This window comes from Coregonus lavaretus (assembly GCF_964263955.1).
Source record: "Coregonus lavaretus genome assembly, chromosome: 24".
In the NCBI taxonomy this organism is placed as follows: domain Eukaryota; kingdom Metazoa; phylum Chordata; class Actinopteri; order Salmoniformes; family Salmonidae; genus Coregonus; species Coregonus lavaretus.
This window is the reverse complement of record NC_140011.1, coordinates 5,855,788-5,869,081: the sequence shown is the minus strand read 5'-3', so window position 1 is coordinate 5,869,081 and position 13,294 is coordinate 5,855,788. Positions and strand designations below refer to the sequence as shown.

The window sequence follows — 13,294 nt, the reverse complement described above, 5'->3', positions numbered from 1 at the left end:
TAATAGTAAATAATGTATTGTGTCATTTTGGAGTCACTTTTATTGTAAGTAAAAATAGAATCTAATTATCGGGTGTTTTAATCTTAGATCCATGATAAGGGGGTGGACTCCTGGTCAGTCACAGCATGTACTCTACCTGTAGGGAGGTGATGGGGTGGTGGGGGAGGGGTGTGTGTAGTGTGTTTGAGTGAGTGAGTGAGTGACTGAGTGAGTGAGTGAGTGAGTGACTGAGTGAGTGAGTGAGTGAGTGAGTGAGTGAGTGAGTGACTGAGTGAGTGAGTGAGTGACTGAGTGAGTGAGTGAGTGACTGAGTGACTGAGTGACTGAGTGAGTGAGTGAGTGAGTGAGTGAGTGAGTGACTGAGTGACTGAGTGACTGAGTGACTGAGTGAGTGAGTGAGTGAGTGAGTGAGTGAGTGAGTGAGTGAGTGAGTGAGTGAGAGAGAGAGAGAGAGAGAGAGAGAGAAATACAGTAGACCAACTTACTATGGTATAGAAAATGAGCAATATGTCCAATAAAAAAGCATCTTTAATCGTCATCGTAGAAAATAATTGGCAATAATTGGCAAAAGTTGACGATGCGAATCCCCACACTGTGGGCTTTCAAAATCCCTAAATGGATTTTGACTGTTTCTTTTTTATGTTTTAAAGCTTCAGTTAGCTGCTCCTCAATCACAGCTCATCAGCGACACTATAGGAGCTCCTGACGTCGGCCTTAAAATACTGAAAAGTGCTGTGCAATTCAACAAGAGCACTCAATGGATTTCATCAAAGAAAATTCCTCTTTCGCCGTCCTCTCCCTCCCTCCCTCCCTCCTTCCCACACCCTAAGTGCTTTTCCGGAGGAACACGAGCGGCCCTCCAGCTCCCAAGATGTCAGGTTTAAATTTAGCCTAGGACCGTCATCGGTCGGAACTAGACCTGGTTCTGAGGACCAATGTATATTCACGGTCTTGACAGAGTGTTTGGTCCTTTCGAATCTGGGCTCCTCAAACCCAGTCAGTCAGAAGGAATCCAATCAGCCTGTCCATACTGTAGTAGCACAACGCCCACTCTCTCCCATGGATGGACTACATGGACTAGCCACATCTGGCATTAATGAAAAAGTGGTCAGATGAAGCAGATGCTAAGCTACAGGACTGTTTTGCTAGCACAGACTGGAATATGTTCCGGGATTCTTCCGATGGCATTGAGGAGTACACCACATCAGTCACTGGCTTCATCAATAAGTGCATCGATGACGTCGTCCCCACAGTGACTGTACGTACATACCCCAACCAGAAGCCATGGATTACAGGCAACATCCGCACTGAGCTAAAGGGTAGAGCTGCCGCTTTCAAGGAGCGGGACTCTAACCCGGAAGCTTATAAGAAATCCCGCTATGCCCTCTGACGAACCATCAAACAGGCAAAGCGTCAATACAGGACTGAGATCGAATCGTACTACACCGGCTCCGACGCTCGTCGGATGTGGCAGGGCTTGCAAACTATTACAGACTACAAAGGGAAGCACAGCCGCGAGCTGCCCAGTGACACGAGCCTACCAGACGAGCTAAATTACTTCTATGCTCGCTTCGAGGCAAGGAACACTGAAACATGCATGAGAGCATCAGCTGTTCCGGATGACTGTATGATCACGCTCTCCGTAGCCGATGTGAGTAAGCCTTTAAACAGGTCAACATTCACAAGGCTGCAGGGCCAGATGGATTACCAGGACGTGTACTCCGAGCATGTGCAAGTGTCTTCACTGACATTTTCAACCTCTCCATGTTTGAGTCTGTAATACCAACATGTTTCAAGCAGACCACCATAGTCCCTGTGCCCAAGTACACTAAGGTAACCTGCCTAAATGACTACCGACCCGTAGAACTCACGTTTGTAGCCATGAAGTGCTTTGGCTGGTCATGGCTCACATCAACACCATTATCCCAGAAAACCTAGACCCACTCCAATTTGCATACCGCCCCAACAGATCCACAGATGATGCAATCTCTATTGCGCTCCACACTGCCCTTTCACACCTGGACAAAAGGAACACCTATGTGAGAATGCTATTAATTGACTACAGCGCAGTGTTCAACACCATAGTGCCCTCAAAGCTCATCACTAAGCTAAGGACCCTGGGACTAAACACCTCCCTCTGCAACTGGATCCTGGACTTCCTGTCGGGCCGCCCCCAGGTGGTAAGGGTAGGCAACAACACATCCGCTACGCTGATCAACACGGGGGCCCCTCAGGGGTGCGTGCTCAGTCCCCTGCTGTACTCCCTGTTCACTCATGACTGCCTGGCCAGGCACGACCCCAACACCATCATGAAGTTTGCCGATGACACAATAGTGGCAGGCCTGATCACTGACAACGATGAGACAGTCTATAGCGAGGAGGTCAGAGACCTGGCTGTGTGGTGTCAGGACAACAACCTCTCCCTCAACGTGATCAAGACAAAGGAGATGATTGTGGACTACAGGAAAAAGAAGAGGACCGAGCATGCCCACATTCTCATCGACGGGGCTGTAGTGGAGCAGGTTGAGAGCTTCAAGTTCCTTGGTGTCCACATCACCAACAAACTAACATGGTCCAAATACACCAAGACAGTCGTGAAGAGGGCACAACAAAACCTATTCCCCCTAACGAGACTGAAAAGATTTGGGATGGGTCCTCAGATCCTCAAAAGGTTTTACAGCTGCACCATCGAGAGCATCCTGACTGGTTGCATCACTGCCTGGTATGGCAACTGCTCGGCCTCCGACCGCAAGGCACTACAGAGGGTGGTGCGTACGGCCCAGTACATCACTGGGGCCAAGCTTCCTGCCATCCAGGACCTCTATACCAGGCTATGTCAGAGGAAGGCCCTATAAATGTCAGACTCCAGCCACCCTAGTCAAAGACTACCGCACAGCAAGCGTTACCGGAGCGCCAAGTCTAGGTCCAAGAGGCTTCTAAACAGCTTCTGCCCCAAAGCCATAAGACTCCTGGACATCTAATCAAATGGCTACCCAGACTATTTGCATTGCCCCCCACCCCTATTTTACGCTGCTGCTACTCTCTGTTTATTATCTATGCATAGTCACTTTAAGAACTCTACCTACGTCGACATATTACCTCAATTACCTGGACTAACCGGTGCCCCCGCACATTGACTCTGTACCCCCTGTATATAGCCTCGCTATTGTTATTTTACTGCTGCTCTTTTTTTTTTGCTATTCTTTCTTAAAACTGCATTGTTGATTAAGGGCTTGTAAGTAAGCATTTCACTGTAAGGTCTACACCTGTTGTATTCGGCACATGTGACAAATAAAATGTGATTTGATTTGATTTGATTCATGTCAACCAAGATGATGGATGGCTTGACAACAGATAGTGCACTTTTAATGATAACGCACAAGAGATAATGCACATCTGAAATAGATGTGCACACACACGCGCCCACGTGTGCATGGGCACACAGACATACACACACACACACACACGACACACATACACAATTATTGTCTATGATAAGTCTATATCTATCTACTGTACCTATATCTACTCTAACCACTACCGCTACCTTCTCTAGGTGCCCACCTTCCTCAGTAGCAGTAGCAGAAGCTTCCTGAGTAGCGGTTGTGGTTGTGGTCGGGTCTGGTTCTGGTGTGGTAGTGGGGAATACGGTTGTAGTTTCAGGTTCACTTTCACTTTCAGTTATGGAGGTTATAGTGGGGGCTGAAGTAGTGGTTGTGGTGGTCAAAGGCAAAGTTTCTGACAGTACTGTGAGAAAACAGATTCCAAGTTGACGAACAAACAAAACAGCCCCCTCCCCACTCAAAAAAAACCCTGTTCCTGGAGTGCCACAGATACTGCAGGATTTTGTTCCAACTAGGCTCTAAATCAGGGGTGCATGAACGTTCGTTATATTGCGGAATGGTTTGTACTGAACAACACGTTTTCCCAAAACGTTCTTGTATATTCTTGAACAGACTTTGAGATACGTTTTCTCCGTTTAGTGGGTGTGCCGGGGTGTGGCTTGAGGCAACGAGTTACTTATTTAAAGGGCAGCGGTACATTTTGAACCTACAACCCAACCCTTCACCGTTTTTCAACTGATCGTTCAGTACAGCACCGCTTCCGTTCAATTGAACGTTCTATTACGTTTTATGTACTGAACGCAGCCCTGACCAACTGAGCTAATTGATCAGTTCAGTGATTGCCTAAATTCAACACACCTGGTCTTCCAGGTCGGTTAAATCAAAAACATGAAGTGCCTGCGGCACCCCAGGACCAGGGTTGCCTACCCCTACAGTACAACATTGGTTAGTCCTACATATGACTACTCTAAAAGCATATGTCATATTTTTTTAAATCCATGAATAGCTTTAAACCAAGTCTAATATATGTTTTACAAGTCTGTTTTAACCCCAGTCCAATTGTAAAGTCCCCTAGTCAGTCCTATGGGGAGCCATTTTTTAAATATTAATTCCGTGACACAAAAGGCAACGATGGCCCAGTCAGTCCTGTAGACTAACTAGGAGAGCCCAGTGAGAGCCCAGTGCTGTCTGTCAGGTCTGATGTTGCCACTTTGCCGATCGTTTCCGTCTAAGCGCTCTGAGCTGAGAGCGTCTCCACAGAGATAATCCCTAATCAAATTCACTTTTATTCATTCTTCTAGGAGCTACTCACCCAGAATTACACTGCATTACAGCACACTTACACATTCCCCTGCTCCCCCTCTCTCCATTTCATACTCACTCCCTCCCTCTCTCACACACACACACACACACACACACACACACACACACACACACACACACACACATCGCATTACCGCACACTTTCACATTCCTCTGCTCTCTCTCTTCCCCCTCTCTATCTCTTTTCCCTTCTCTATGTCTCTCTGCATCTCTCTATTTTCCCCTGCCTCTGCTTTTCCAACCACACGCTCTTCCCCCATTCCTCTCTTTCCCCCCCTCTTCTCTTTCATTCTCTTTTTCTCTTCTATGCCTCTCCACCAGTGACTTCAGTCTAACATAAGAGAAACAGAACTGTGAAAAGATTCCTCCAGTGGAAGCTAGCGTAGCTGGGATAAAAAAGGACATAGCGAAGCCGTGGTGGCGGCAGTACAGGGAGTCCTATCAATGATATAGAAGACAAGTCCAACACTGCAACTAACAAAAGAAGACGAGAGGAAGCTGAAGAACAGAGAGATGGAACAATAGAGCGATAGGTGGAGGGATAAAGAGTGTAAAGGAGAGAATGTGAGAGATAGAGAGAATGTGGATGCAGCATCCTCTGCTTGGCTTGTTATTACTTACTAGAACCACCGCCCGTGGGGGCACCAGCAATTGCACCTGAAAAATGGGGAGAGAGAGGGGGAGGGGGAAGAAGAAAAAGGAAGTGGATAAGTATCTGTTTATTTATGCATTCATTCCCGACCTTGTTTATCAAACTCTGTAGAATTATCTTGTGTGTGTTGTGCGTTAAAACAAAACTCAAAAAAGCTGCATATCAGCGTTCTTCAATCCTGGCCTGACCTTGGTGGGGACCCACAGGAGAGTGTTCAGGCTTTTGCTCCAGCCCAGCATCACCAACACACCTGATTCAACCAATCAACTACCATTAATAATTTGGCCATTAATTAGTTAAATCAGTTGTGTTGGTGTTGGGTTGGAACAAAAGCCTGCACAGTCTGTGGGATGAGGACAGAGGAACTCTGATCTGTATGCAGTTGGCTACTAGATCCTGCAGTAGAACACCACTCAAATATGTACTTCAAGGTCCCCTGTTCTCTGCCCAACTCTGCCCAACTCTGGTTCTCTGATCATGGGATGATAGGGGAGGCAAAGGCCCTCGCCACCATGCAAGTGCCAGGGGAGTTGGGCTGCCCCCAGAGCAAGCTTGATCTGCCAGAGAGCTGCCAGAAGAGTCCGGGCTGGGAGGAAGGGAGGGCGCTCCGCAGTGGTGGACGGAGGGAGGCAGAGGAGGGGTTAGGGGGGGTTATGGCAGGATGGGAGATGCTGCCTGACCTAGATTATTATTTTATCATCACCAGTGGGAGCGACAGTACATTCTCCAACAAGATCCCCCCCCCCACACACTACACTGCTCTGCTCTCTGCTCTGAGGTACAGGATCTTGCACCTCTTAGTTTTGGACTGTTTTGTTACGGAACCTATTTGCCAGGATTCAGTACCTCTCGTGGCATGATTTTTACATATTTTCGTTATAGAATCATAGACGTGGGATTCGTGCTGCAGCACCTCTGATAAATTGAAATACATTTGCCAAAGTTATAGAACTAGGCCTACTGCTGTCTGTTCAGAAAGACATTCAATAATTCAGAATACTCCACCAGGATTATGCCTATAATTTAGCCATAGAGGATCAATAGCTCCCTTTAAAAAAAATGCCTAGCTGTGAATTGTGTGTATGCCAATCACAACGTGTCAGGAACGCGCGGCAAATCTGTCAGTGAACAGCATGCAGCCAAAACAGGCCATTCGCAATATTTCAAATACAATCACGGGAAAACACAGGTTGGAACGCAAATGGCTCCAGATGAAAGGAGAAGTCTCTAATCTGTCTGTATACTACCAAAATATTTGAGCAACTTCCAAATAGGCCTAGCGAACAGTAGCCTAGATACAAAGTAAAACAATAGAGCGCATCGGCCATCGCCGGCGAGTGAGCTGGGCATCATTGGGTGAGGCAGTCAAACTGGAAAGCTGTTTTGGGACCATACTTTCCTCCTCATATTGTACAATGTGTCTCCACACACCCAGGCCTAGGCTATTGATGGATTCAATACAAGGTTGTTTTTATTGATTTCAGATTCTCAGCTTGTCACTGTCAAAGTAGCCTGTCATTTTGATATTTTGGGCAGTATTAAAAAGACTCTGCTAAGTCTGCAGTCATGTAAAATGATGTAGAATTGCATAATTTATCAAATGCGTTTATAAAAGGCAAAACTCTTCCCAGACCCTATAGGCTAACAATGTTCCGGAACCTCAGAGCCCCCCAGGTAACCCCAACTCTGGCGCTCACTTTTTTGTTCCGTCACCTCCCGATTTACAAATTATGCACTGGGTAAGGGAAAAACAACTCTGTCTCTTCATCTCTCCTTTCATTCAGGACATTAGTTTGGAGAAGTCTGGGGAATCCATATGCATCCTTCACAGATGGTTAAATTAAATATTAATAATGAAAAAGAACATAAGAACGTAACATTTGATGTAGAAGATCATAAAAGGTTCCAACATACTGTACAATTCTCAGAATTAAACTAATTGGGACCTGTAAAGAATAGAATATAATTAACTTTGTATGAGTGAGCTGTGTGAGTGGGGCCTGTTCAAAGTGGTCAAGGAATATCATTGAAATGAACAGAAACAGAATAGAATAGCACTCTGTATAAATGGGGGATACGTACAGGTGTTGGGAGATCCGTTGGGTGTGGGCAGGTATGAGCCAGCTTTCCAGGACTTGGCCTTGAAGCCCTTCTTGCAGCGCTGACAGTCCTGTCCTGTGGTGTTGTGTTCACACTGACACTGGAGGTTCCCCTCTTGCAGCAGGCACAGCGATGAGTGCAGGTTACACTTACACCTGGGGAAAAGGGCCAGGAGGAAGGGTGTGAGTGTGTGTGAAAGGAGGCACAGAAGTGTGCGTGTGTGGTTTTTTTCAGACGCTTACACCAACAGGTGATGACAAGTGTGTGTGAAAGGGTAGCAAACGCAGAGGAGTGTGTACCCGCTTCATAATATTGCAGCGGTTGGATAGCATCTACTGAGCTAACAGATGGAATTGTTTTGAGATGGTCATACCAAGGATCATTTAGTTATTTCAATTGGAATTTTATTTTAGGACCCCTTAACGTATCAAAAACAATAACAACATTATTTGATGAAGCATTGAATTTGGCCTTACTGCTACTGTATTAGCCCATAGAAACGAATTGAATAACGACTTCATACATGGATAAAAATGAAACTCTAAAGAAAATCTAAAGGAAGTTTGTTCTGACGTGTATTTCTATCTGAGAGATATAAAAAAGATCAAGAAACATTTGTTATTTTTTTATTTACATGTATTCAACCCCTTATTTTGGCACTGAACAGTCTCCATATACAGTACCCAAATATATTTAAACTCAGTTTTTCACAATTCCTGACATTTAATCCTAGTAAAAATTCCCTGTCTTAGGTCAGTTAGGATCACCACTTTATTTTAAGAATATGAAATGTCAGAATAATAGTAGAGAGAAGTTTACATACACTCAATTAGTATTTGGTAGCATTGCCTTTAAATTGTTTAACTTGGGTCAAACGTTTCGGGTAGCCTTCCACAAGCTTCCCACAATAAGTTGGGTGAATTTTGGCCCATTCCTCCTGACAGAACTGGTGTAACTGAGTCAGGTTTGTAGGCCTCCTTGCTTGCACACGCTTTTTCAGTTCTGCCCACAAATGTTCTATAGGATTGAGGTCAGGGCTTTGTGATGGCCACTCCAATACATTGACTTTGTTTTCCTTAAGCCATTTTGCCACAACTTTGGAAGTATGCTTGGGGTCATTGTCCATTTGGAAGACCCATTTCCGACCAAGCTTTAACTTCCTGACTGATGTCTTGAGATGTTGCTTCAATATATCCACATAATTTTCCTTCCTCATGATGCCAGCTATTTTGTGAAGTGCACCAGTCCCTCCTGCAGCAAAGCACCCCCACAGCATGATGCTGCCACCCCCATGCTTCAAGGTTGGGATAGTGTTCTTCGGCTTGCAAGCAACCCTCTTTTTCCTCCAAACATAACGATGGTCATTATGGCCAAACAGTTCTATTTTTGTTTCATCAGACCAGAGGACATTTCTCCAAAAAGTACTATATTTGTCCCCATGTGCAGTTGCAGTTGCAAACTGTTGTTCTGGGATTGATTTACACTTTTCGCACCAAAGTACGTTCATATCTAGGAGACAGAACGTGTCTCCTTCCTGAGCGCTATGACGGCTGCGTGGTCCCATGGTGTTTATACTTGCGTACTATTGTTTGTACAGATGAACGTGGTACCTTTAGGCGTTTGGAAATTGCTCCCAAGGATGAACCAGACTTTTTTAGATTTATTTAGATTGTCAAGCAAAGAGGCACTGAGTTTGAAGGTAGGCCTTGAAATACATCCACAGGTACACCTCCAATTGACTCAAATGATGTCAATTAGCCTATCAGAAGCTTCTAAAGCCATTACATATTTTTCTGGAATTTTCCAAGCTGTTTAAAGGCACAGTCAACTTAGTGTATGTAAACTTCTGACCCACTGGAATTGTGATACAGTGAATTATAAGTGAAATAATCTGTCTGTAAACAATTGTTGGAAAAATTACTTGTGTCATGCACAAAGTAGATGTCCTAACCGACTTGCGAAAACTATAGTTTGTTAACAAGAAATTTGTGGAGTGGTTGAAAAACGAGTTTTAATGACTCCAACCTAAATGTATGTAAACTTCCGACTTCAACTGTATATAGCACCATGACAACGATGCAGTGTCAATGCAGTACCGCAGTACAGTAATCATCGTTGTAATACCAGTCGTTAACATAGCATAGTTGAGTCTAGCCAACTCCATTGTCAGTAGACAGTTTCATAATGACAGAAACTTCCCTCTGATCACATTGAGAAATTGACAGGGAGACGCCATACTGAATCTACACGTCCACTTAGTAAAACAAACACGCACACACACACACATGCACACACACTAAGACAGGGGAAATTGGACATATATCTTTCTATGGGGGCAGGTTTGCTGCATTCCCCTATGATTCCCTGACATTCTCTTTTTCTTTCTCTATCTCTATCTCTCTCACTCATGAACACACACACGCACGTGCACACAGCAACCCACACACACAAACGTATGCACCCACGCATGCACGCACACATGCACACACACCTGCTTCCCCAACTCCTGACACACACCTTCTCTCCCTCCCATCTCCACCTTTGCACAACTTTCTTTTTCCGGATGAGTGATGGTGACACTGAGGCGTTTGAAGAGTCTCTCTCTCTCCTCTGCTCTCCTGCTGAGGACAGCTTGTGGTGGGATTTCTCCGTCTCTCTACTCACAGTCCCTCCGCAGACAAATAATACATGGGCCACAATCATATGTTAATGTGCAAGATGTCTGACTGCTGCATCTCCCCTACTGCAAAGTCATCAAAGTGAAGTAAGTAGAGCGGAGACGGCGGGAGCTCTTAGCCAAGGGACGTGAAGACAGGACAGCAGGATCCATCACAGAGAGAGAGAGAGAGAGAGGCAAGAGAGAGAGAAAGAGAGAAAGAAATGCATCCCTCTGTCCACTTGTTATTAGCCCCACTCGTGCAGACGGACAAATGGACAGATGGACGGAGACGGTGGACAGTCTGTCTGTCTGTCTGTCAGTCTGCATGCCTACTTGTCTGTCTGTCTGTCTCTGTCTGTCTTTGTGCCTGCCTGTCTGCCTGCCTGCCCATCTGTATGTCCGCCTGCCTGTCTTTCTGTCTGTCTGAATTAAGTTATGCACCTCTCTCTCTCTCTCTCTCTCTCTCTCTCTCTCACTCTCACTCTCTCTCCGTCTGTCTGTTCCTCGTTCTATCTCCCTCTCTCTCCTGTGGCAGTAACGTACAGTGTGTTCTCCCGCTGTGTGAAAGAGAGCCTGTGTGTGTGTGTGTGTGTTTGTGTGTGATGCGGGGAGGAGAGCCAGTTGGAGAGATGCGGCAATTAGGGGAATAAATACGAATAAAACATAAAAAATCATCAAGGGAGCGTTGTGGCAGAGGGAAGGAGCGACGGAAGGATGGAGGAGAGGAGGAGGGAAAGACTGGGGAAGCAGCCGTTAATAGGCCTTTATCTCTCTCTCTCTCTCTCTCCAGGGACTCAACCATCACTCCCTCTCTCTTTATCTCGATCATTCTCTCTCTATCGCTGGCCCAATCGTTCCCTCTTTCCTGATGTGGAACTCTTCTTCTCCCTTCTCCTCATTTAGAGTGACTCCCTGAATGTCTTTCTTCCCCTCTCTGTCTTTCCCCACTTTCCCTGCCTCTCTCTCTGTCTCTCCCTCCCACCCAATGGACTATACAGTGTAGAGTTATTGGGTTGCAAGAGGAGGATGAGAGAAGAGGCAAGAGGAGGATGAGAGAATCCCTTCCTCTGAGATGAAGGGATGATGTAGGAGAAGAGGTTTACTACTCTGCTACAGAGGGGGGGGGGGGGGGGGGGGGGGGGGGGGAATGGGGTATCAAAGCGCTGCCAATCAGCCTTGATTCCTGACTGCAGGGGAACACCGGGAGGATGGTCCGCATGGATGCTTCTCTAACTGGGATGGCAGACACACAGCAGAGGAGATCTCTCTCGTTATTAGTCTGTTTTTCTCTCTTACTCTCATTCTCTGTTCGATCACCCTCTCCCTCTGTCTCGCTCTCTCACCTTCTCTCTTTGTTTCTCCCTCCTGTTCTCTCTCTTAGTCTGTTTCTACCTTTCTCTCTAGCTCTGTCTCTCTCTCTCCTCTCTCTCTCCTCTCTCTCTCTCTCTCTCTCTCTCTCTCTCTCTCTCTCTCTCTCTCTTTCTCACAATGCATGCAGAGCTAAAAAATGTGTCTTCGCTGTTTGGAAGGATAGGGTTAGTTCTATTGGAGTTTTGCTTTTCTCAATGTCTGCATCCCAAATGGCTAATCAAAAGAGAACCATCACGCTCTCCCAGAAGCTTGGCTGGTGCGTAAAACCCACAAATTCAGACAAACAAAAAGGTGTAATGGGTTCGCACTCAAAAAGATGTCGTACAAAGCTTACTTCATTATTCAATGTTTTTAATTCTTTTCACTGCATCAGGGATAATGTACACAGACGTTTCGGCTTTACAGCCTTCTTCAGTGTGTAAAACAGTATTTGTAAAGAACAACAGATGAGCAACAGGTGCTTCTAATCAGGGTTGCCACTCATCTGCCAATCAGGGATGTGGCTTTTCTGGTCTACCTGTATATATAATGAGTCACAAAGAAATACAGAATTATAGGGTATGGGAGTGGACACTAAGGGCAACTCACAAATCAATCGCCCCAGGTGTCCGCTCACTTAAATACATCATATCAATTAATGAGATAGCCCACCACAAAGGACATCAGGGAAAGCCGTTCATAAATATGTGGGGCCAACTGATGAACGCTAAGCAAAATCTGATACGGACAGTGTTATTGTATAACAGTCTAAATGTGGCTTTTAGGAAGGAGGTGAAATCTAATTCTTAGTTTAAACCGTGTGGAGATACAGAATATAATTTATATATCCACATGGCTTCTCTTTGGAGTAATCCTCCTCTACGTGGTGGACAAACGTTTTCGATCCCGACGCAACCATATTCCCCATGTAGTGCACTACTTTTGATAAGGGCCCATAGGGCTCTGGTCAAAAGTAGTGCACTATATTGGGAATATTAGGTCATTTGGGCCATACCAAATGGATCTATCATAAGTGCACATGCCAAAGAACTCCATGTCTGAAAGGCCTCGCTACAACAGCTACTGGTTGCGTCCCAAATGGCACCCTATTCCCTATATAGTGCACTACTTTTGACCAGGTACACTATGTATGGAATAGGGTACCATTTATGACACAGATATGTATCTTATTTCTGTAGCTGTACTGTAGAACTGTAAACTCTAGCTGGGTATTGATCACACCCCTTTAGACTCTGTTCACGCACACACACACACACACACACACACACACACACACACACACACACACACACACATACACACACACACATACACACACACACATACAGTGCATTCGGAAAGTATGCAGACCCCTTGACTTTTTCCACATTTTGTTACCTTACAGCCTTATTCTAAAATTGATTTTTTTATTCTCATCAATCTACACACAATACCCCATAACAACAAAGCAAAAACAGGTTTTTAGACATTTTTGCAAATGTATACAAAATACAAAACAGAACTATCACATTTACATAAGTATTCAGACCCTTTACTCAGTACTTTGTTGAAGCATCTTTGGCAGCGATTACCGCCTCAAGTCTTCTAGGGTATGATGCTACAAGCTTGGCACACCTGTATTTGGGGAGTTTCTCCCATTCTTCTCTGCAGATCCTCTCAAGCTCTGTCAGATTGGATGGGGAGCGTCGCTGCACAGCTATTTTCCGGTCTCTCCGGAGATGTTCGATCGGGTTCAAGTCTGGGCTCTGCTGGGCCACTCAAGGCTATTCAGAGACTTGTCCCGAAACCACTCCTTCGTTGTCTTGGCTGTGTGCTTAGGGTCGTTGTTCTGTTGGAAGGTGAACC

General features: G+C 45.4%; 1 protein-coding gene across 1 annotated transcript in view; it reads right to left on the bottom strand.

Annotated features, from left to right (window-relative positions):
- The window catches only part of LOC311099370 (netrin-G2-like), a gene marked incomplete at its 5' end in the record, with an annotated part of 126,592 nt that overhangs the window by 69,071 nt on the left and 44,227 nt on the right, over positions 1-13,294 (bottom strand). The window contains 2 exons of the mRNA XM_084140080.1: positions 5,289-5,324; positions 7,402-7,574. Of these exons, the coding sequence (XP_083996206.1) occupies positions 5,289-5,324; positions 7,402-7,574 (209 nt within the window). The remainder of the gene's footprint in view (positions 1-5,288; positions 5,325-7,401; positions 7,575-13,294) is intronic.